This window comes from Ceratina calcarata, unplaced genomic scaffold (genome assembly GCF_001652005.2).
Source record: "Ceratina calcarata isolate Rehan_Ccalc_2016 unplaced genomic scaffold, ASM165200v1 scaffold551.2, whole genome shotgun sequence".
Taxonomy (NCBI): Eukaryota; Metazoa; Arthropoda; class Insecta; order Hymenoptera; family Apidae; genus Ceratina; species Ceratina calcarata.
In genome coordinates this window covers 347,341-371,758 of record NW_017176693.1, presented here as the reverse complement: position 1 = coordinate 371,758, position 24,418 = coordinate 347,341, and the positions used below count along the sequence as shown (strand labels likewise).

Sequence of the window (24,418 nt, the reverse complement as noted above, 5' to 3'; positions counted from 1 at the left end):
GGACGCCAAACGACCTTTTCCTCTCTGTCTCCCATCACTGCACCTTGACTCCTGCTCGACCACAGTTTCGCATTAAGTATTCACGTTGAACCCAATTTGCGTGCAAGGATCGTTCTACGAAACTGAGACCGCGGTACTATTTCGAATTCGACGAATACCAAAGAAAGAGCAGTCCCGGACAGTCCTTTTGGAAACCGTCCGCCGTTTGTTACCGGTGCCAGACAAAGGGTATTGGAAAATTCCGTTAGGGATATCGACCGGTTTTTTCCGGGTACGAGAAACGGGAACAAATTTTTCAAACCGCTATTTCTAATTATACTTACTCGCAATTCGATTCTCCCGGCAATCAGATTTCATTAAGTCCCTAAAGCTCGAATTGAAACGTTTCAGAAAGTCTATAAGAAGCGTAAGATATTTTAAATTTGCTCAAAAGAATAATTAAAAGTTGTCTGAAGAATAGAATAGCTATCGAATTCCGTTATGAGTTTACGTATGAAACATTCATGTTGCTTTTAATAGTAATGTGGAAGGCAGGACATTTTTAGGTACGATGCATTATTTTGTTACACTAAGTATTTATCTTCAGAATTATTTATCAGCTACAGTTCTTCTACTTATAGTTTATTAATACATTTTACAATCGGACATTAAAAGTGTCAGCGAGACGCATGTGCAAAAATTTTCTTTCCATTATACGTAAAAAATAAACAAACTTTTCCTTTCATATAAAAGTCATATACTTCTCCAATATACGTATCACGAATTCTACATGTACAGTAAGGATTGATCGAATACCTTATACACCGCTTAAAATGATATCCAGCTGGAATTTTAGTCTGATTTCTGATGCGGGAGGGTACGGGCTGGGATTTTCCACGTTCATCCCACTCGAATCTGCACTCGAAGAACATCCCTAATGGGAACAGGCAATGGGTTGGGATGGGTTGACAATCCTCTAATTACTTTAAAGTAGTTTTCGATTCTCCGAGCACCGTCACGGTTATCGGAGGGTTGCAAGCCAGAATTCACAGTGTCCTTTCAGACAAGTCTCACTCGCGTATTTCAATACCTTGAATTTGTGTTTAAAATTACGGGCATTCATTTTCTATGAGTTTCCGATAAATAAATAATTAGGCACCTAGAAAATGTTCGTTGTCAGGAACAAAATGTATTTCAACGAGAAAAATCTATATTAAAATTGTGATTCTGAAATTGGAAAGTCAATGCTTTCAATATATCAATAACGTATTGACAGAAATTTGATTGTACGCAAAGAATATCATCGCTCTTCACGTAATTGGCGTATGCAGTTATTCGGTTTCCGAGGTGCAGCCGCTGTGTAAATTTCTGTTTAACGGGATCATAAAGGTGTGACAAGAAATGAGTTCCGAGACCTTGACTTAAATGGAGGCGAGCGTACGGGTAGTTGCCGCTACTCGTTGATTATTTATTCAAAGGGTATTACGGGCTCCGCTAATTATAATTTATATCGTGGCAGTAACAACATCACATCGGCCATACAGCTTCAGATGTGGCACCATATACGCGAAAGTGCTAGGAAAACTTTAGAAACACCGCGCACGTTGCTTGCACCTTTGTTTATAAATATCTTATTGCATTTTATACATTCATTCTGCGTGTAAATTTGAGACGACAGAATTTACATACTCGTCCGATAAAAACTCTCACATTTTCATTTCCTCTTCGACCTATTACTAATACGATCGTTTCGTGAACTATGACGCGTTGAAACGTTCAAATTCTATAGAACTTGCCATGCGTTCTTTAATCTTCTCACTGAGCTACGTCCATAAGGCAACGCGGCAACCTGACTCGCGGTGCAACGTAAGTACGACATTGGCAAATAAGCAAAGGAGTCAAATGAATTCGCCGGGAACACGAAAATCAGTCTCGACGTGCAGCTTGATTTCGATCGAACCCCCGCATAGGTAGACACAGAGAATGTGACAGGCACGAGAGCCAGGAACATGTACAGCCAATCAGCGGTTTTTCCTAGACTGGCTGTCATTCAGTCAGCCAAGTGGAAGGACAGGAACGGCTTGTGGTTCGGCTTTGGCATTATTCATTATGCAGCTCACAACACGCCGTCACCTGCCACCGCAATTCCTGCATACACAGCCAGCCCGCCATTGACCACATACACGTGTGTTACCTTTTATGCCCGCGTACGTGTACGCCTCGCTATATTAGCCACGTCTGGCAACAATTTTTCCGGGCAACGATGCTACTTTGATTCTCCGGCACCGAATCGCGGTGAAAATTTATTATCCATGAGCCTCGGCCGAAAAATAGGTAAACGACTTGCTTACAGGATTCCCGTAACAAGAGACCCGCCGTTTTAAAAACAATTGCCAGAAATGTCAGGACAATTATTGAATTATCTTCAAATCTCAATCCCAATTAACGTGTTACTTTTAAGTTCAATTAATCTCTCAGTTAGTAGGTGAAATCCTGAACGAGAATTGGCATAACAATTACAAAAAATTCTTATCTGTTCATGTATCGTAATAGTTATCGTGGCTTGATTATTATTTTTAATATTATAATCGTGACATGAATAGAAGAGACGCATTCATATTTTATAAATCATTTAACAGACTATATTTACGATCATTCGTTTTATAGTTGGAAAAGTAAGAATATTTGGAGAACAAGAATTTTGGATGTGGCTAGGGGCTTGTAACTGATTGGCAGCTGTCATCGTGTTTTCACGATGAGGGGTGAGTGTTTTAAAGGGTGACCAACGTTTGACAAGAGAAAAGTTTTAACGCACCGAAAGTATAACGGACAGAACAAATCAGCGATCATTGAAACACAGACATTATGTTAGACGTACTGATATAATAGCTGTTCCGTAATGAAAGAAAATCACTTGTATAGTAATAATGACTTTTATTCCCTTATATCTTGAACATACAAGTATTCTACTGAATTAAATCAAAATGCTTCAAAAACCACCCTACATTCCAATCGACGACTCATCCTCTCGTAAACCATAGACTCGTACTTAACTATCTTTCACCAGACATCAGTAACGGATCTCAGCCCGGCTGAAATTGACTAAATCACAATTTTCCATAAGCTGATTGACGTATGAAAGAATGGTAAGCCGTGGAACGGATAGGAGGGCCCCGGGGGTAGAACGGATAATAGATAGGAGCCACCAGCCGGATTGGTGGCACGTAGCTTCCGCCACTGACAGCGGCTCCCCGTTCACGATTCCAGTGGCAATATGTTTATACTAGACTGATAATGAATTCATGCTGTGCACGGGGCCAAGCTACTTGTGAACAGGTTGCAGCAGCATTACAGATCGGATCGGCGCAGATGCTCTTTTGTCGGCAGATGAGTGAGAGCCCAGGGGATAGCGGTGGATGATATCAGATCTGTCGGGGTCGAACGCAAGAATCGAGGGAATCGAAAGATGCCTTGGTGTGCGTTCGCGCACGTCGGTGTGACTGGATTCGGTCGAACGGTGGAGGCGCGTGCATGTAGAGAGACGCAACCGGGAGATCCCACGAGTCCCATCGGGGGACCATCCTCGGGGCTTAATGACAATTCTGACTATTCTATACCGCTCAAACGCTCGTTTGCGCTTGTTTGTATGTATTATGATCATTTGTAGTTAAGCCGACGTTGCGCTCGAGCTTAGGCCCCGCGAGTCGATGGCTCGCGATCTCCCCCGGGTAGAGCGAAAACGTAAATACGGATGTAAATCTTTCTAACCGGAGAAATTATGCACTCTGAACTTCCAACATTTTGCACTAAAAATATTTTAAATCATAAATGTATTGCTGAGTAAAACTAATAAATATATGTATAATATATACATGTAAATTTTTAAAAAAGCTCTGAAGAAATTATTGACATATTTTGATATCATTAGTGGATTGAGATTATTTCGTCAAAAAGAGCTTGATACGCATTTTACTGCTTGTTGGTAAGACTACCACCAGTTGCATACCACGTATTCCATACTTCCATCGACTGATACTAACTCGTATTTGAAAACACGAATGAAATAGATATACTATAAAGATACTATTAAAGAGTGACAGTAAGGATTCTTTAAATGAAAAAATATTAGTTCGAATACATAAAATATATTTTCATTTTCATACATAATAAATATTTCTATAAATATATGTATGTAGGTATTATCATACCGTAATGCACCTTACAATAAGCTCTATTTTCTCACCTCTTCAAAAATAAATTGCTCTGATTTATTTTAGCGCAACTATAAAAATTTAATTCTCAAATATGGTAATAGTTAACATTTAATTTAAATTCATTCTTTCCTCGTACAATTCTTTTAATTCTTCTTTCGATATATAATCCCATTTGTGATTAAATTCTTGATCAGTAGGAAGCATGTCCTTTACGACATCTAGGAATTTTTCCATTGGACAAATTTCTTCGCATCCATCTATTCTATAAGTGTCTAACTTCTCATCTCCCCAAAGCAGTATCTGAAAAGCGAAATAATATAATTAAATAGTTACCCATTCAAACACACAGATCTTTCAGTCTTAATCTGTAAAAAATAAACGTTTTTATACATCGTAAAGATAGCCCCGTTCATGCAGCTAATATCAACGTTCGACCGTACTTCGAATGATAACATTTCATTGGAATTCCAATAATCATTTGCATAACATAATACTACATATTACGCTGATAAATTGCCATAAATTATTACCCTGATATAATGCTTGCCGTCCTGATCTTTCAATTTCTCGCATATAATCGCACACCCGTACGGGGGTATTTGGGGTTCCGTAAAATTGAACAATTTTGCAACAGCAGCGATGTTCACTTCGTGTCCACTGTAGAGATAAATCTTCCTTGGCCTTTCACGCTCCTCATTCACTTTAATGTTCTCAATGAACCTTTTAATAATAGCGCCGCCGTTCAATCGTTTCAAAAAAGGCGTGTGCGAGCGAATGGTATATTCGATCTTTACGATATCTTGAAGTTTTTCATATATTTCATCGGTACACCACTCAGGCATCGGTAGATTCATAGTTTTCTACGAAATTACTTTTATTAATTCAAATTCACAGGAGCTGTTTATTATAACGTGCACTTTCTAACAAGTACCCGCGCTACAAGTTGATTATATATTTCATATCCTTGATTTGTTTTCGTTATATTCAAACCGGTTTTTTCACTAAGATACTTAAACAGTTTATTGTAAGGCGATACTATTTTAAGAATTTCCTCGGAATTTCGTACTTCATCCACTGCCTCGAGGTATCTGCGAAAATTAACGCAATACAAATACATCTAAAAAAACGATATTTCTTCGAATATTTCCCATCGATTTGGATCATTAATGAAAGTGCTCACAACGGAGAGAGATCTGGTTTCATTAAATCGTCAATTTTCTCTGGCATATAATACGTTGGTATAGGCATCCAAGACAAATTCGCGTTCCACATTTGCATTTCAGTCGGATGATAGAGACCAGCCAATACTAATTGAAGAGACATTTTCGTCCGGTCGTGATCCGAACTGTAAGCGTAGACGTCGGAAGGATGATATATGCGTCCCAGAAATTGATCATACCGTTCTCTCAACATCTTTCCTATCCGATACTCCCTCATTTTTCCTTCCTGGAAATAAATTACCATGACTCACTTGTTTTTCCGACGTACGCATCATCCGCGTTATGTGGCAATAATTACTGCTTACGTTCGTCAGTTGAGCAAGACCCCATGGCTCGTAAGCGGTTTCATTCAACGTATCGGTCGGCCACATTTCTTTTATACGCGGTGTTCTTTCTCCATGTCTGAATAGCTGATGAAATTAAAAAATTACGAAGAGAAACGCTAAATATCGATATCGAAATCCTTTATCTGTATCCCTACATCATTACTTTTCTATTCTACACATGTGTAAAAATTATATTTGAACATAGTGCGCCATTAATCGTGAAGTTCAAATACATAATCGTGAAAGGTCAAACAAATTCTGATAAGAGGAATCAAAAATAAAAATAAATGCGCGATGAATGAATTCTTCATTCATATTCGTTAATTCATTTAGGCTGATACTAAGTGACATAATTAGAGAAAATTGTACTCACCACCTGTACCAGTTCTACTTCAAGCTCCGTGTTCGCCACTTGAAAATATAAACCTATCATAAGAATAGTTACTATTGTGAGTAATTGAGCGCGAGACATATTAGAGGAAAAAATAGATAACTAAGACGTAAAATTTAAAATAGCTACGCCGAATGGCTTCACCGTAGAGACCGTAACTGGAACTATTTTTAAATGAAGCGAGTGGACTGTCAGCTACTCGTGTCTTTTATCATTCCAGTTGCTTCACTGGTTGTTTCCACTGACTATATATATATATATACATATATGTATACATATAGTATGTATATATACATTGTAAATTAATCTTACTCAATCGTAACAAGAATGTATACAAAAATAAATTGATAATTCGGTTAATGATAAACTAATAAAATATTGTAATGCGTATGTTAACGTCAGAATTTCTTTTTAAGTCTTAATATAAATTGTTTGAATGTGAAATGATCTATTGTGAAAAACTTAATGTTTACGAAAAGGTGAAAGTGTGATGAATGAGGTGTGTCGAATAACAGGTAAAATATATTTAGAATTACACGAACGATAATCTTGTTGAACGATACACTTATGTGAGTAGATAAAATCATTATTGATACGTAGATATCGTTATCTACTTGAGACTTGATAAAAATCCTGTCGAACTAAGTACCTATTGAAGAATGAAGAACAACCAAGCAAACAGAATTTACAAATTTAAATCTTATGTACTATAGATATTCGTCCAGAATATATGTGAACACGTACTGTTATAGAATTAATTTAAATATTTGTTTGAGATAGTGGTGAAACACGTGAGAAAGTGTTGCATCAGAAAACGAAAGCAATAGTAAATATTCTTAAAATGTGTTCGTTTTATATTGTCCAAAAAATATTATTATAAACAAATCGATTGACACAATAACAGAAGTTAGACAACGTGCTTAAATGAGTACAGTGTAAGCCTATGACAGTTGAACGTTAAGTAACACCACGTACGATTTGTATCAGCCAGAGGTAGAGAATGGGAATAATTATGTAATCAAAAACAAGGCTGTTGTTGGACGAAATGTGAAGTGTACACTAGAGCAAAAATTAGATTCTATAAATATTGCGGCGAGCCAGTTGTGTCTTACGTACTCATATCGAAGCGTGGACTTGACTCCTGAGATCGAGCGAACTCGAATGCCGTTACTCGACAGTTACAGCTGTTCGGTAATAATTGTCGCGAGTAAGAATCTGTTAAGCTATAAAATGCAATCTACAGCCCACCTTGTTAAACTACTGTGTGACGAATAATTGATAGCTTAAACGTACCCGCGTACAAATGATATCGTCGAAAGGTCAGTTGCTGATTTGAACTATTTATCGACAATGAATTTATACGTCGAGCGTTCCTTTAAATACTAATTGTATACAAGTATTTAACAAAATTATAGTATTGAATAAAAATCTTTAGCAATGGAAAAGAGAATTTTATGACCTTTCGTATAATCATGTTTCATTATCGTTCATTTGAATTGTCCAAAAATGAATTGACTACTTGAATTCTTAGTACAAAAATATTGAAACAAATGCATACATGTGTGATCGTATAAATTATTAATAAATTTAAATTCCTATTTGTTCCGAGACTAATGTGTATTATTTCGATTTAATTGGAGCGCGCTTTTGTAAATGGTGCTGCTTGTCGCACGGTCGCTAGCGTTCGCTACCATATTGAATTAGAGTTCGTTGTGTGCGTTGCATGTTCAAGTGTTAGTAGATCGTTCTATGATCATTCTTTTCTGTATTAATGAAGATGAATCGTGATTTCGTTACAATCAATAAGATTAATACTTACTAAGTGATCCCGTATGCGCATGTAATGGAAATCTGTTAATCAGGCAAGATTAACCTAGGAGTCTGGGTAAAAATGTGATTCGAACATGATCAACTAGTCTACAGGTATGTTACATCCAATTTCACATATATTCTCTACAAAATACGTTTAAACTAACAAAAATCGTAAAAACATATCACACAGTCGTACATATACAGATCGTTTGCTAGATTATATCATGCCAATAGGTTAATATCGTTTCTCACGATGAATTTGTATTTTGGCGCCTTAGAATCGAACCTACTGTATCGTACATATATACGCAATGTTGCTACAGTGCGTAGTTGAAATTCGAATACCGTGTGTATTGTTTGTGCCGCGAATAAAAATCGAATAATTTAAGTGATTTCTTAATTAAAATAATCTTTCGTGTGTGATACAGTTTTTGTGAGCTGTCCGTTTTCGTGAGTCGTCAAGTGCATATTTCGGATTCTGTGTATTTTCAACCCGAAGACATGGAAACGTTGGTTCGCCGATTGTTAAGGTAGGAACACACAATGTTATATAGTGGGTAGGAACAAAGATACATATTAAAGTTATTGCTTTATAATTCTCTTCGCATTTATTCCAAACATGGTTTGTTGCAATTAAACATAACCATTATCGATAAAATTCGCGTTTTATGCATATCTATTAAGAATTGGGACTTTAAAAACTTCCTACAATTCTTAACAACGAGACGATTTCGTTCTACTTTTAATAATATTGAATTATATCCGATGCAATTCCCTGCAGTTTTATCTATAAACTGCAAATTACCGCATTTGATATTTACATATATGTATGCATACGTCGCATATATGCATGCACATTATAATACGACCGTGTGTACATATACATACGCACGTTACACGTACACTAACGTTAAATAGTATACTTGAAATCTATTAAATTTGATCAACACCATAATTTTTTTATGCCAACAAATGTTGCACACTGGAAATATTCTATCGATTCTATTTTCAAAAAACTAGCAGAGTTATTTAAAAACTCTTTAACCTAAATGGAACAGGAGAGAAAAAGCATAATTTGAATAATTCTAGTCTATACTTTTATCAAATAGTTAATTATTAATTATGATTGCAATATAGACTAAAATTAGTAATAGCAAAATGCATGTACACGTATATACGATTATGCTTAGGGACAGTAATATTACATGAATTTTTATACTCACACTTTCGTACGCAGCATTGTACAGTACTTGAAATTCTGCATTGAATTGATTTGTACATATACAATCGTGTAGGTTATAAGCTGTCACAATAAAATCGAAGAATGTGATATTAAAAAATCGTACTATTAAAAAAAGATATAAAGCGTTAAGAAATAGAGGTTGATTGTATTTTAATTAATTTATACATTTTGACCGTTGGTTTGAACGGTGAACTGGTTAACCTCTAAGGGTACATATTTCTTGGACAAACACATGCAGTTACTGGAGATTCATTTTTCTCTTTGACATAATAATGAAATACATTCATACGTTTGTTATATATAGTGAAACATTGTGAAAACAGAATCAACAATTGGAAAACATCGTACGAAATATTTGTGAAAAATGTCTGTGAAAAGGAAGCCTGAGACACAAATCCCAGCCGAAGAGAGTGACCTATTATCAATTAGGCCACTTGGAGCTGGCCAAGAAGTAGGCAGATCATGCATCATGCTAGAATTCAAAGGAAAGAAGATAATGTTAGATTGTGGCATTCATCCTGGCTTATCTGGCATGGACGCACTGCCATTTGTGGATTTAGTAGAAGCAGATGAGATTGATCTGCTACTGATTTCTCATTTTCATTTGGATCATTGCGGAGCTTTGCCTTGGTTCTTGCAAAAGACAAGTTTCAAGGGAAGATGCTTCATGACTCATGCCACCAAAGCTATTTATCGCTGGCTCTTGTCTGATTACATCAAAGTAAGCAACATTGCAACAGAGCAAATGTTGTATACTGAATCTGATCTGGAGACAAGCATGGATAAAATAGAAACTATCAACTTCCATGAAGAAAAAGATGTCTTTGGAATCAAATTTTGGGCCTACAATGCTGGCCATGTGTTAGGAGCTGCTATGTTTATGATAGAAATAGCGGGTGTTAAGATTTTGTATACTGGAGACTTCAGTCGTCAAGAGGACAGGCATTTGATGGCTGCAGAAATTCCGAATATTCATCCGGACGTTTTAATCACTGAATCTACCTACGGGACGCACATACATGAAAAGAGAGAAGATCGTGAAGGAAGATTCACAAATTTAGTCCATGAAATTGTTAACAGGGGTGGGAGGTGCTTAATACCAGTGTTCGCATTAGGTAGAGCACAAGAACTTCTCCTTATTTTAGATGAATACTGGAGCCAGCATCCAGAACTTCATGAAATTCCCATATATTATGCTTCCTCATTAGCGAAGAAGTGCATGGCCGTTTATCAAACTTACGTGAACGCGATGAACGACAAGATTAGAAGACAGATAGCTATTAACAATCCTTTCGTGTTTAAACATATCTCGAATCTGAAAGGAATCGATCATTTTGAAGATATTGGGCCATGTGTAGTGATGGCTTCTCCAGGTATGATGCAAAGCGGTTTATCGCGAGAATTATTCGAATCTTGGTGCACTGATGCTAAAAATGGAGTCATAATTGCTGGTTACTGCGTGGAAGGAACACTAGCGAAAACTATTTTATCGGAACCTGAAGAGATTACAACGATGAGTGGTCAGAAGTTACCACTGAAGATGTCCGTCGATTATATATCATTCTCAGCGCATACAGACTATCAACAAACATCAGAATTCATACGTATTTTGAAACCACCTCATGTTGTACTCGTACATGGAGAACAAAATGAAATGGGAAGATTGAAAGCCGCTTTACAAAGGGAATACGAAGACGATCCGAACACAACGATGGAGATACACAATCCTAGAAATACAGTTGCCGTAGAACTGTATTTTAGAGGAGAGAAAACAGCAAAAGTAATGGGAACGTTGGCGATGGAAACACCAAAAACTGGTCAAACATTATCTGGAGTTTTAGTTAAGAGGAACTTCAATTACCACATGCTGGCACCTTGCGATTTATCCAAGTATACAGATATGAGCATGAGCCAAGTTATTCAAAGGCAGAGCGTGCATTTTTCAGCAGCGTTGCCAGTATTAAAACATCTTCTGACACAAATCGCCGGAAATCTGGAGATGATAGATGACAAGAAGCTACGTATTTTTAAGAACGTCGATGTCACCATTGATGGGAAAATTGTAACTATCGAATGGATTGCAACGCCTGTAAACGACATGTATGCAGACTCCGTTTTGACCGCGATACTGCAAGCCGAAATGATGGAACAGCTACCGAAAGTACTGCCTGCGCCCACGAAAATGGACAGGATGCATTTCAAAGAGTGCTTGATAGAAATGCTTCAAGAAATGTTTGGAGAGGATTCTGTTCCCAAGATTTTCAAAGGGGAGAAACTATATGTGACAGTTGATGGGAAGAAAGCACATATAGATTTGTTAAATTTGGAAGTAACTTGTAAAGAGGATGAGACTTTTCAACAAATAGTACAAACTGCAGTAACGAAATTACATCAGTCACTTGCACCTCCCTGTGATACAATCTAAGAGATATGTTTGTGTAATAAATCGTTATATTTAAAAGTTTCATTGCATGTGTGATAGGAATTTGGAAAGAAAGGACAAGCGATTTTTAAATTAATTGTACAATTCAATGGCACATTATAGGATCATGTGTGCATTTTATTATAAGAAATCGTTATAAAGGTCTCCTACATATTATGCTAGATTTAGGATAATCAATCATTTTTTATTTTAACAATCATGTCTGTAAAATAAAATAATTTGTTTATTCCTTCAACGTACAATCATTGATCAGTATACAATTTTATATCATAGTATAAAATAGTTTTGTATATGTACAATTCCAATTATTGTAAACGTACGCAGATGTGTATAAAATTGCGAAATTATTTTACATAGTATAAATCACCACTGATTGATCAAATTAATTTGTAAAAGTGTAAAATTAACACGTATATGTATAATAACTTCATCGATCAACAAATAGTATATTGAGAAAGATCTCCCCATGCAGGCCCAACCTTGAGCTTTACAGGTAGTGGCACCGTAAGTTGGCATACTTGTTCCATTGATTCTTTTACGATTGTCGCAACTTGTCTCAAATCGTTTATATTAACCTGGAATGAATTTTACACTATGAATAATATATTTTATTCGAAACAGTTATGTCTTTTAAGTACATAAAATACAAAGATTATTAAATACATGCCTCGTATAGAAATTCATCATGAAGTTGTAATACTAAATAACCGCCTCTTTGCTGTCCTTCTCGACTGTTACTCCTTAGTCTGCGAGTAGATGGGTTGACTGTAGGCATAACAATTGCTGAAGTTGGAAATTCATAACGCATTCTTTCTTCAATAATCACCATGGCTTTTTTAGCAATGTCGGCTGCAGATCCTTGAACTTTAGTATTCACTGCTTGACGTTCCGCTTGAGCTATAGTGATAAAGAAATTAGAGTATACAGTTCGGTATTTCAAAATCTTGAAAGAAAATGAAATAAAATATTTACCTTTTTCGGATGGATCAGTACTTGCTAATCCAGGAAACATTCTCCGTCTTTCCAAGAGAGTCGTTATGTATCCATTTGTACGCGCTTCTTCTCGTACATTATTTAACCATCTATTTATATTTGGATATGCATTCATAAAGGAATCTAAGAATTCCTTGCCTTTCTCCTCGTCTACTGACAGATTTTCGGAGAGCGTTTTTACTCCCATACCATAGATCATTCCGTAGCATAGTTGCTTCGTTTGCTGGCGCATTTTATCATCGACCTGTTAACGAGATCATATTAGTCTCTCGTAATTATTAATTTAACTTCATTCAATTGCAATACCTGACATTCCGATACGTGATTCCACGACGCAGCAATGCTTTTGAAAATATCACCCGGGCTCCGCATGATATCGCATAAAATAGGATCCTTCGAAAAATGGGCTAATATCCTTAATTCAAGTTGACAGTAATCGGCAGATAACATTATGTTGCCTAGTGAAGGTATAAATGCCATTCGTGCGCTTATCGTGAAGCTGTCATCCTCAGAATTGAAATCTCTCGGTACATTTTGTAAATTCGGCTCGTGCATCGAAATTCTTCCGGTCGTAGTGCACGTAACGCAGTTACCATGAATGCGAGAACTACGTTGAGCGATACTCAATACTGGGTAGACAATCTGAAAATGTATATTCACGTAATTTTGACATCGACATTATTCCGTATATCCGTTTTTGTATATGAACCTTCGATTGAGTAGCACTTAGCTTCCGCCACGACATAACGATAGTAGATAACGGATGATCAGTATGCTCCAAAACGGCTTTATTCACACTTAGTTTTTTCCCTTTATACAAGCCTAAAGCTTGTCCAACTTGTTTCGATGAGGCAAAATTAAATTTCCTCCCAGCTAATTTGTACCCTCGTTCCTCTAAAGACAACATTTCCTTGCGAATAACGGAAGACAGATCTTGCAACGCTTGTAAACAAACTCCTAAACCATTTAATTCCATACACGCCAGTAAAGTCACCGTCTTCATTTCAATTTCTAAAAATGCATTTATGATTCATTTAGAAGGAAGTGTAGACAGTAGGTAATTAATAAGCGTTATATATTACCTTTGAACGTGTATAATAAAGTCGAGTTTAGTTCCTCTAACTTATCCAACAAGGAGTCTGTAACGTGCCACGTCAGAACAGACTCCGCAGAAGCTCTAAATTCTCCTGGTATTGCGCTTTTGATTTGTAATCCAGGCCCTACATCGTAACATACACCTATCTTCTTAGAAATGAAACATCCTTGAGGGAAATATTCTGTTATTATTTCGCTAAAAGTCTTATCCTGAATGTTTCCATCGTACAACCAATTTGCCACCTTTGGGTCTAAAAATTTGCAACTTGGGGTGATACCACAGCATTCATGTAACGTTTTGAAAATGTCTTTAGTTGCAAAGCATTTTACATTTAAGAATGTATTTGACAGCAATTCTTTTAGTAGCTTCATTTGCTCTTTGCCTGGGACTTTTAAATCTGAAAATTTCCCGCTGTAGGAATTATAAAACAATTACGTACGAGAATAATATAATATTTAAGTACCTTGCTCATTTGTGAACGAAATATAATACGCGATATTGCTTGACCAAGTAATAGCAGCACCGCATAATTTTTTATTTATATGTGTGTAATTTTCCGGCTTTTTCGATCTCTTTTTCTTCTCGGAAGTAGAGCTAATAATCTTAGTGCCTATAGCATTTGCTTCATCGTTGTGCAATTGACAATTCAAAGCTAGGGCAATATATCGCTTCTGTATTACCTCACGCTTAAATAAATTAAATGTGCCCCTATCACTCCCAACTTTTATGATGTTTAACGTATTCCAGTCAGTTAATTCATCCACGGTGTCCATAATTTCATTTTCTTGCACGTACTGTTTATAGGCCTTCTGAGTACTTTTTAAAATCATTCTAGATTTCTGTAAAATTTTCGTCGATTTTACAGGAGTGTCTTCTTCGGAATTTGAAATTACGCTATCGGTACTACAATTTTTATCAATCAATGTATTGTGTGCAATTATGTCCTTCAATGTTGGTTCAATTTTGCGTTTTTCAATCTGTATCGTTTTTGAAACTGTGTTCTGATGTTTCTTGTTATCTACTGGTAATTGATCTGGTATCTTTTGCGTGAGGAACTTCTGTTTCTTTTCCGAATCTAATCTACTTCGCAGTCTGACATTTGTAAGAGGTGAATTCATGTTTTGCGAAGCAACGACGATATCGTCTGAATCAGATTTGTTTGAATCCAATGACGCTGTACGATTTTTGTTAAAAAGAACGACGTTCGCTAAGGGTGATTTAGCTGCTGCTGTGTCTTTCAATCTATGGATCTGGGATATTTTTCTTATATTATCAGGAGTGCCCGTAGGTAGTTCAGATGCACTGTCGAGTTTCTTTTTTATCTCTGGCGTAGAATCACTTGTACCTGCAGACTCTATAATATTTTGTTTGTTTTTTATGTTCCTGATACTAGGCCCAGCTAAAATATTTTGGTTATTCTTGTCCTTAAGTCTATTTATCTTTTCTGCTAACTTCTTCGGTTCATTCCAAGAGTCATCTTTCCAAGATAGAATATTACTTTTTGCCAGAGAATTAGTTGCATCTAATGTATTTTTATTTAAATCCCTCGTATTCTCTTCCGGTTGCATATCTCTGTTAATTGGTTCATTAGTTTGCGACTTGTTATTCACTTCCCTATTTACTATTGCTTTTTGCAATGATCTACTGTCTTCAAATTCTGAAAATTGCAGGGAATCGATGATATTTTGTTCGAGAATATCACATATTTGCGTATCGAGATTTAAACTTTCATCGAATAAGCTAGGACTTTGCGAGGTAGCTGGTATCATAGATAAATGTGTAGTTTTATTCGCGCCAGGCGATCCTGCTGTATTTGCCTCATTCGAAATCCTTACCTTTTTATTAGGAATGCTATTTGTATCTTGATCATTCTGAATATTGTTCCTCAATTTTCTCATCGTAAAATTATGAATACAATTATTTTTACTTGTAAGATCAATTAACGATGCACTGTCCCGTTTTTGTTGAGAATCATGTCGCAGTTTCGGACTACTACCTTCGAAAAAGTCAAAAGATAGTTTTTCTTCCGAAGAATTTGTACATTCTGGAATTTCTATTTGCAATAACTGATTCGTAAGTCCTGTATTATTTACTGTATTTTGAAATTCATTCGGCAAATTAGGTTTATCTTTTTCAGAATTATCCGCGACAATTGGGCTGATTGTAGATTTTTCAACTTTATGAGATTTGCTCGATGCATTCATTTCTTTATTAGTACAAATGACACCTTGGGAATTGGGTTTTTTAACATTTTTAGTGACGCTATCAATCATGTCAGGTGTTTCATCTTTGTGATTCAATTCTGTATTCTTTTTATCAGGCAAATTCCAGTCTTTATCGATACTCTGATCGTCTTCAATCACGCTTTTTACATGCTTATTTTTAATGTCATTCTCATCTGAACAGATTTTACTTTGACAATTATTATCTGCAATTTCAATCTGCATTTGTATATTACAGTTATCTATAGTTCGGTTCGTGGATTGATGAATCCGTGAGTTTATTTCAGTGTTTGATTCATTTGTAATTACAGACTGTTCATTTTCTTTCCACGGTACATTTTGCAATCCTAGTTCGTTCTGTATTGATATGTAAAATTATTAAATTTTTAAGTAATCCAGAAAGATTTAGTTTTAATGCCTCAATAATTCCTTACCTGGACTAACATTCTGGCTTCTTGAACTAGCGAAACAGCAGCTTCGTGAGGCGTTAAGCCATCCTTGCCAGTAACAAACACCGTCCTCATCTTATTTCGTTTTAATGCTTCTAATTCGTGTTCACCATCCTGTTCCTTCTCGCTAAAATATTAACACATGTTATACTTCTTGAAAACTTATAATCCTAAAGATAGTATCTTACTTTCAAATTATACCTTTCAAAAGGGAGGGCTTTATAAAGCGCGCGTTCGACATCGAGCTCATTTGCAATAGCTAAATCAGCTACGGATGTGATTCCGTGCTTGTAAAGACTTCTAGCGCGCAATCCGTTTAACATTGGAAGACGCAACAGATCTAACAATTCTCTACAGACACCAAACTGTAAACGCGTTTGAAACTGCGAAACTAATAATTCCATACAATCCCATCCCAACTGCTTACAGAATTGTGTTACCATTCCTGAAGTTTTGATAACGTTACGATACCAGAATTTCCAAACATTATCAAATGGATTATTCTCCTATTATGTGTAGAAAATATTACCAGCAAACGTAGAGGCAGATTGTTGTAGACTTTGAAGAACTCCACGGCAACAGCTGTATTTTTTACAAACCGTATTAAGTGGAACCTCACGGACTAAGTCATGCAAAGCTAACGCAGTATAAAATCTCTTATGTATATTGAGCTAAAAACAGTTTTACATAATTAGTAATAAAAAAATATATGTTTACAAATATTCTATAAAGTAATTTACCGATTTTCCTGATCGCACGACGCCTCTTATAGCTGACATTAAAAATCGTTCTTCCACACCGACGAGTTGTCCGACCCTACGTTCGCTCTCTGGTAGCTTTCTCCATAAGTCGAAGAACGTCATCCAGTCAATAGTCCCAATTTGACTTCCCGAATTGAGAGGTGTTACCAGATACACAACATGTAACTCTGTATCCAACACAAAGCATCGTCTTGCTTTTTGAAGCGCTTCAAGTAACATCAGACCATCCCTGGGTGGTACAGAGGCTGTTAAACACGCTTTCCCAAAAGCTGTAGCTACCCACCTCTGACCTTCCTCGGTTTTTTGCAATCTGCATAGAATTATAATGCATGAATGAATACATAGAATCGCAAGATATGAACACTTGATACACGTACAATAAGAATTCATTATCTATTAGAAACTTGACTGCTTCGGTCGATGGATTCTTTGAATCATTTTCGTTACTTAGATGTACTAAAGTACATTTAGTATACAATTCGAGGTCCGCCGGGGTATAAACAGCTTCGCTAGCGATAGCTTCTAAGAGAGCCCTAATTAAAGGTCCCGAATCATTAAGGCAGGATTCAATCGGTTCCAAAGAAGCTGATAATAATGCTTCAGCTCCCTTTTGTTCATTCGGTTTACACACAAGTATGCTTTCTCCTGTGGAGATATAGCTTCACAGTTTATTCACATATTAGATCGTACTACTATGTTATTTTACCTGCTGTATCCCTCCCCATTCTACCCGCACGTCCTATCATTTGCTTATAAGTAAGACTATCCAGTAATCTGCCCCCAAACATTGGAGATCTAATAATTACTCTTCTAGCAGGTAAATTTACCCCGCTACTTAAAGTCGAGGTTGCAACAAGAATTCGCAAAGATCCAGTCCTAAAACGATTTCGACATTCAGTTAAAATTCCTTAGATAAGCGGGAAATCTGTAAGCTAGAGACCTGAAAGCTCCTTCTATAACATCTCGTTCGTCCATCGTGAGCCCAGCATGGTGAAAAGCTGTCCCGAATGAAACCGTGTTCCGTAGTACGCTATCTAATCCTGTAGGGCAACGTTTCAGTTGCTCCAATGTTTCTGAGATCAGTTCAGGATTCAATTCCTGTCTTAGCATCCTACCCAGCTGGGTATCCTTTAGACCTAAAATTATATAAATTCTTGACTATGTAATTGCATACCGAAGGATAGAAAATTAAAATCGTTGAACAAACCCAGTACGGAAAATGCGGCGGAAATTTGTTGAGCTAGTTTCTCACACCAATTTTTCGTTGGACAAAAGATCAGAACACTATGTCCATCGGATATCGTTTCGATACATAGGTGAATAATATCATCTGTGTCCATACTTAATTCAGGCATTGGTGTTAACTGTCTTATATAGCATAATTTATTATCATAAATGTTCTTCTCTATCTGAAAGTATAATGATCTGTATTTTATCTTTCAAGTATATTTAATACTTTTCCTTATTATGAACTACCTTGCATTGTTCGTTCAGGGGTACTGGTCTGAAATCTGTTTTATACAATTCTGCGTCCAGCCACTTAGCTAAAAGGGATAAATTAGGAAGTGTAGCAGACATTCCAATTAATTGTATATTAACATTCTCATCCCTGCAATGAAGTAATTCTAAAAATCTGTTTTACTTTTTTTAATATTGAATAGCAATGTTTCTCTTACTTAATGGTTATGAATTTCAATTTAGTTAAAAGTAATTCTAAAAGGTATCCACGACTTGGATCACCTACGAGGTGTAATTCATCTATAACTACAGCTCCTAGATTAGATAATTCATTCTCTTCCATTAATCGATTTATTAACGAATTAGCTTTTTCAATAGTTGCTATTGCAACTTGGGTTGCTGCAAACCCTCCGGGAGGCACAATCCCACCCATAAATCCTTCTGCTCGAACTCCACTATCTGATAACAAATCCTAGAAAAAGAAGTACAGTTGTGAAATTGATATTATCCTTAATATATTTCCATACTGTTCTCCAAAACGATTAAACTTTACTTGAAAATAGTACATCTTTTCTCTGACAACAGAGACAAATGGTAGGATAAAAATCACTTTTTTTCGTTTTTCTAAAACTGTTTTCATCATTAGAATTTCTGCTACCAACGTCTTTCCAGCAGACGTTGGAGCTGAGTATACGAGATTACGTCTCTCCTCAATAACTTTATGATTTGATAAGCATTCTACTTGCCAAGCAAACATAGTCGTCACTCCTCTTGCTTCATATCTCTATAAGATCATTAGTGTTTAACGACGTGAAATAGAAAGAGGAGAGTATTAAAGATTACCTTAAGAATATTTGTTGGCAAACCCCAGGAAGATAATTTACAGCGATCTTGAGTAGGAATAATAGAAACAGAGGAATGTGATTCCAACGATTTTTCTGTACTGTTTATAGTGGCACTGTTATTAGCTGATTTTGCTCTACTTATATCATTTGTTGTAGCATTGCTATTTGAATTATTTTCAGTACGTAGAACTGATAATTCAGATGTAATGAACTGCTCTGCTATTGGATTCAGACTTGAAGGGATATTAGTATTTTCTTTGTTAGTTTCAGATAACTTATCCTTTCTTCTTAATGATGTACTCTTTGTCTTTAATTTGGTTTTGCCTGTGCTTTGATTCGTTGATGTATTAGTTGTGGTAGTAGACTTTGATTTTGAGATAGTTAATTTAAGTTTCTTGTATCCTGAATTATGTTGACTCGCAGTAGGTCTTGTTCTTCCATTGGATTCATTATTATCAATGTTGTTCAACTTATTTAGTAGTTCTGAAGAAAATATGCTATCTTTGAAGTACTTATCAATATCACTATCATCGTTAACAATATCCATGTCTTTGATCACAGTCTGAATGTGGTTCCCAAGATATTTTATTCAGGGAATGCGTTTTGTTTTGTTCCCTTTACATTTAATTAAAATAGCAGATATTCCACATTTAGTTTAAATAATAAATAAATAACTCAATTCATTGTTTGTTAGTTCTGATCGAAAATATGATCTTGATCATAAAATACAGCATCAAATTCATTATTTAATGATATTATATTACAATTAAATTTAACAGTATATGTACAAATCAAAACATTATACACGATTAAAATTCATTTCACTTCTCAATTCTTTAATAAGAAATCATACAAACATTTCATAGTTTTATATTCAGTTAAATCAATAAAATTTTCGCAAAATAATTTACATAATGTATTAATTAAAGTAGGAAGATGCTTGAGAATCTTTCTTTATAGCGTTCTTTACATTGTTTCTGTTATAATATTAAATAAAAGGCACAACATTGTTGGTAAACAGAATTTGGCTGAGTTACAGCTGGCAGCAGCTGGCTGAGCCGGCTGAGCTGAGGCAGTTGCATCGGTTGCACGTGGCCATGAGATAGGCTTTGCCCTCTATTGGAGGCGTCCTGAATAATTTTCAAGAGATGTGGCAGATACTGAAAATGATAAAGACATTAAAGTTGGCCTGGAATTTTATTTTTAACATTCAATAAGGTTTGCACTTTTTATGAAAATGATGCTATTATCTTGGTGTCTAATCGTAATCATATATTGACTAATCTTAAATTAAAATTTGCAACGGTACAGTATAATAAAAATTACGTAATATTTCATGTATGTATGTACATACAAGTATTATTATTCACTGTTAATCGTCGCAATCCTTGCGATTGAAAATTCCTGGAGGAGATCAATTACCGGAGAACCGTTTATCTCTCGACTTCAATGTTACGGTCGATGTAGGATACAGGGAATGGGATAAACGTTCATCTTCCATGTTAAACGGACTTTCTATCAGGAAGTATCCAATATTTAATCGGCAATCAGGTGGCAGCAACACGCGTCGGCCAATTGCATATTTATCAAAATTAGCATTCGCGTTTCGATCGTGTATTTTAACACTTTTCACGCGGAACTGCCGCATTAGTAAATCCATCAAACGGACTTTTCAAATTCTTCGGCAAGACGCGTCTATTAGAAAGTGATAGACGTGTAATAACGAAATAGGTGTTCGATCGACTCCCAACGCCGTCGTTTACATTTAATAAGCGGAAAGGTGCGACGTTAAAAGCAGTAATCGTGTCGGGTGTGATATCAAGAAATATTTTTCCGACACGGTCATTTCAGTCCGCGCATTTTTCCCACTTAGTTTATCGAGTGATTAATTAGAAAACAAAAATAAATGTGATAAGAACGAGACTCGTTTTGTCGAGTGGACAACTTGACTAGTTTGTCTACGTATGCAAATATTAATAGATCTGATGACGGTAGAATGCTAATATTTATTAATCGTCTGCACATGTAAGCAGATTTAGTGAAATCGTATAATATGCAGAAATGAAGAACAAGCGTTGTTGATATTTCAATCTAATTGCAAGTAATTACTGCAAGTGTGCGATTTTTTAAAACAGTAGGAGCATTAGCAAATTAGTTCAAGAGTAATTTAATGAAAAACGAATATGAAGATTTCAATCACATATCTCATTTACATCGCATTTATTGATAACACCAATAAGTTCAACGAGAGTACCCTGATAGACTACTCTGATATTTCATATCGTAACTAGTTTACCGTTTACAAGCACCGTTAAAACATACATGGTAAACATCGTATCTTAGATCTCTCAGAGATACATAAACTTCATTTCAAAATTTTACTTGTAGTTTCCTTGTGTTTTGATATTCCTCTTGCACGTTCCGCTTATATCGAACTCGCAGAAGGTTTAACACAATAAATTAGATTAATTAAAATCTCTGCCACTATTTTAAACATACTTATGTCACTTACAGTGAGAGTGGAGAGCGGCGTAATTTTGAATTTCAGCGCCCCATCCACGTGACCACTCTGCTGGCGCTCAGGGATCTCAGAATTTATTCCGCACGGCTCGCTTCCCCTCTTGCCTAGCATACCCCCGTCAAGTACCAGTCCCCACCATCGCGTCGTCCCCACTTTCCGGCCGAGGAATAAATTCTGAAGTCCCTGCTGGCGCTGGAGTCGCCCGCCATTTTGTTCTTTTGCTTCTTTTGTACCCATTTGTACCTGTACGTAGTGTCGGAGAGTCAATATTAGGTGTTTTCTGCGTAATTAGTCCTATCGGCGTTCGACTTTAATCTTCAAACCCTTTTGTACGTACGTAATTGTGTAAGTGCATCGTAGCGTCAGGTATTTCCTGCGGAATTCGACATATCAGCGTTGGAATTATGTCTCGAATTCGATCCTCACGTCGTCCGTTCTTCGGTCTTTGTTACCAGTGTAAACGTGTACGACGCATGCGTCGCTTCATGTAAGTATCAACAGTTTCTATATACATTACTATTTTGCGATTTTCGCTATTAATTCTGATTAACAAATAAATGTTTGCTTAACTACGACAAGAGTACACTGTACCTTCGCATTTCTCATTTAAAATAACTTCGTTTTTGAATTTTCATCAATGTTTATTTGATCTTTACCTGTCGCAGTTTTCGATTTTGTGATTCATCTCCGATATCTGATGGTCAGTTCCTGGCACCGATCGACGAGTGCGTGGTTCCTGTCGACCAGGATGCCGAGGATGAAAATAATAATAACAACGACGAACGAAATCGCAGTGAGTCGTATGCTCTTCACTTCCTTTGTTCGCTCAATCATGCTGCTGGACCGAAGGTCCTAACGGCACGGGCGACTGGTCATATTTTATATTTGCTGGACGAGCATAGTGATCCCGAGTATTTATATTATTATTATAAACGCTCGGGAGTAGTGACAATTTTGTATTGTAGAATTGGGATATTTCATTTATATATTAGCTCAGGTCAGGGCTTCTTGTACTCGCGATTTATTTAATATTAGTGAAAACGTGATTGAAAACGAACGTTTTATTGAAAAATAAAAATAATTTTCAATGACTAAAGAAATAAGTACTTGGTAGTTGCATGGTCAGCATGATTCCATCTGACCACGTTGAGTTCGCAATAATAAAGTTTCGACGTTTAGTAGCCCGCATAAAGAAACGTCTTACATTTCATGTACGAGAAGACAATAGGGGTAAATTTTAGTCAGAGCTTCCAATGTATGAGAACTACTTTCTACTTTTATGTAGACAATTTGCTACGATGATGGGATTTCCAGAGAATATTTCATATTTTACATATTTTTGATCTTGAGAGAGTTCAATTCAGTTTCAATTACATTCAAGTCTTCGTTTGTTGTATTAAGTAAATTAAAGTTTGCTTAGAGTCTCTCTTTAATTACACAGAGTTTTAATATTCAGAGTTCTCTGAAGTTAATTAAATGAAATTAAAATAGAGTAATTTTGATTGAAAGTAACATGTGGTATGTATTCAGTAATCGTGTATTTTTAGATCAGGATTTTCAGGTTTAACCCTTTCCGTGTTTACTCAGCAGGATCCCACTCACGTGCTCAGGTGCTACTTGAGATGGGTGATAGCCGATAGACACGATAACCCTAGCTTATAAGTATTGCTCATTTATTTCTCCATCGGCTGGTGAATTAGTCTATCGTGCACGACGTAATCTCCGCATTGTGTGTGTGGTTAGGCTGCGGACTTGCGTCGGTGTTCTTTACAGAATACCTAAAGTTTCTCGTTATCATTATTAAATTCTCGAAGCAGTGTTTTATTCAATTTTTTAGTACCTGCATTTGTACAGTACAAAATATAGATTGCATGTCTTTAATTAAGATACTGGGAATGAACTCAGTTCTTCTAACATATATGAGTAATGAATTACACATGCAAAATGTTATAGATAAATGTTTAATATAAAAGTCGATAGATTCTCAGTTTCTCATATAATTCGCAATGGTAGCTAATTTTGCCAGTCGATTACAGCTTATTATACATGTCCTTAGAGTGTGATTTTGCTTAAGCTCGGGTGTCGGAGACGTCCCCGGGGACGTTCTCTCTAGTGTAGGCTCTTTGCGCCCGGGTGGGTCGTTATCTGTGAATGCACGTACCGTCGTGCTTTCTGCGTGTGTTGGCGTGCCCGTTTTGCCATTCTTAAATATATGAAGGGTAGGTAGGTAGGTAGCTTGTTTCTGGTATGTGAGTTTAAATTTAAGTAGGTAGGACCGGACAGGGTGGCACACTCTCTTTCGGGTAGGCTCGTTTCCGCTGTTTCAGGAAATATGCGTTTGTTGAAAAAATTCATTGTCACTTGATGTGTCGATTTTTCGAATACTTCCTTTTGCTCGCGGTCGCGGAACGAAACGCATAGAGTTATAGAGTATAGAGTCTTCAG

General features: G+C 36.3%; 5 protein-coding genes across 15 annotated transcripts in view; 2 read left to right on the top strand and 3 right to left on the bottom strand.

Moving 5' to 3' along the window:
* Positions 1 to 4,283: 4,283 nt before the first annotated feature.
* LOC108629028 (venom acid phosphatase Acph-1) lies at positions 4,284 to 9,238 on the bottom strand. Of its 9 annotated transcripts, none has more exons than XM_018031369.2 (8): positions 9,166 to 9,197; positions 7,950 to 7,981; positions 6,113 to 6,165; positions 5,719 to 5,823; positions 5,374 to 5,639; positions 5,125 to 5,281; positions 4,724 to 5,053; positions 4,284 to 4,493 (listed from the first exon to the last, which is right to left on the bottom strand). In XM_018031369.2, the coding sequence occupies exons 1-8, from the start codon at positions 9,180 to 9,182 to the stop codon at positions 4,302 to 4,304; spliced, it is 1,152 nt and encodes a 383-aa protein (XP_017886858.1). In that variant the 5' UTR covers positions 9,183 to 9,197; the 3' UTR covers positions 4,284 to 4,301. The 9 variants fall into 9 exon arrangements, with proteins under 9 accessions (XP_017886858.1, XP_026672640.1, XP_017886857.1 ...); XM_026816839.1 differs by having other exon boundaries at positions 6,113 to 6,150; XM_018031368.2 differs by lacking the exon at positions 7,950 to 7,981 and having other exon boundaries at positions 9,166 to 9,238.
* On the top strand, positions 9,187 to 11,867 carry Cpsf73 (cleavage and polyadenylation specificity factor 73). The gene has a single exon (XM_026816838.1). The coding sequence runs from the start codon at positions 9,550 to 9,552 to the stop codon at positions 11,608 to 11,610; it is 2,061 nt and encodes a 686-aa protein (XP_026672639.1). The 5' UTR covers positions 9,187 to 9,549; the 3' UTR covers positions 11,611 to 11,867.
* DNApol-theta (DNA polymerase theta) lies at positions 11,832 to 20,202 on the bottom strand. Of its 3 annotated transcripts, XM_018031366.2 has the most exons (20): positions 19,451 to 20,202; positions 19,161 to 19,391; positions 18,826 to 19,079; positions 18,626 to 18,758; positions 18,357 to 18,558; positions 18,090 to 18,285; positions 17,856 to 18,025; positions 17,527 to 17,794; positions 17,433 to 17,459; positions 17,129 to 17,378; positions 16,918 to 17,059; positions 16,590 to 16,833; positions 16,374 to 16,515; positions 14,181 to 16,296; positions 13,704 to 14,114; positions 13,331 to 13,632; positions 12,928 to 13,263; positions 12,601 to 12,865; positions 12,296 to 12,525; positions 11,832 to 12,203 (listed from the first exon to the last, which is right to left on the bottom strand). In XM_018031366.2, the coding sequence occupies exons 1-20, from the start codon at positions 19,997 to 19,999 to the stop codon at positions 12,063 to 12,065; spliced, it is 6,609 nt and encodes a 2,202-aa protein (XP_017886855.1). In that variant the 5' UTR covers positions 20,000 to 20,202; the 3' UTR covers positions 11,832 to 12,062. The 3 variants fall into 3 exon arrangements, with proteins under 3 accessions (XP_017886855.1, XP_017886854.1, XP_026672638.1); XM_018031365.2 differs by having other exon boundaries at positions 17,129 to 17,459; XM_026816837.1 differs by lacking the exon at positions 19,161 to 19,391 and having other exon boundaries at positions 17,129 to 17,459.
* A 152-nt stretch (positions 20,203 to 20,354) lies between these two features.
* On the bottom strand, positions 20,355 to 22,430 carry LOC108628939 (uncharacterized). The gene is made up of 3 exons (XM_018031173.2): positions 22,311 to 22,430; positions 21,965 to 22,216; positions 20,355 to 20,612 (listed from the first exon to the last, which is right to left on the bottom strand). The coding sequence occupies exons 1-3, from the start codon at positions 22,326 to 22,328 to the stop codon at positions 20,433 to 20,435; spliced, it is 450 nt and encodes a 149-aa protein (XP_017886662.1). The 5' UTR covers positions 22,329 to 22,430; the 3' UTR covers positions 20,355 to 20,432.
* Positions 22,369 to 24,418, top strand: part of LOC108628914 (uncharacterized) — a 146,720-nt gene continuing 144,670 nt past the window's right edge. The window contains exons 1-2 of the mRNA XM_026816880.1: positions 22,369 to 22,460; positions 22,639 to 22,766. The gene's annotated coding sequence lies outside the window, so the exon portion shown is untranslated. The remainder of the gene's footprint in view (positions 22,461 to 22,638; positions 22,767 to 24,418) is intronic.

Coding starts and splice junctions, on each gene's coding strand:
- LOC108629028 (XM_018031368.2), bottom strand. CDS start 9,223: ATGTACAAATCAATTCAATGCAGAATTTCAAGTACTGTACAATGCTGC. Junction 5,640..5,718: donor GTCTTGCTCAACTGACGAAC/GTAAGCAGTAAT, acceptor ATTTATTTCCAG/GAAGGAAAAATGAGGGAGTA. Junction 5,282..5,373: donor AAACCAGATCTCTCTCCGTT/GTGAGCACTTTC, acceptor TAATTTTCGCAG/ATACCTCGAGGCAGTGGATG.
- Cpsf73 (XM_026816838.1), top strand. CDS start 9,550: ATGTCTGTGAAAAGGAAGCCTGAGACACAAATCCCAGCCGAAGAGAGT.
- DNApol-theta (XM_018031365.2), bottom strand. CDS start 19,999: ATGGATATTGTTAACGATGATAGTGATATTGATAAGTACTTCAAAGAT. Junction 12,866..12,927: donor ATCACGTATCGGAATGTCAG/GTATTGCAATTG, acceptor TCTCGTTAACAG/GTCGATGATAAAATGCGCCA. Junction 12,526..12,600: donor TACTGATCCATCCGAAAAAG/GTAAATATTTTA, acceptor TTATCACTATAG/CTCAAGCGGAACGTCAAGCA.
- LOC108628939 (XM_018031173.2), bottom strand. Junction 20,613..21,964: donor CGCCGCTCTCCACTCTCACT/GTAAGTGACATA, acceptor TATCATTTTCAG/TATCTGCCACATCTCTTGAA.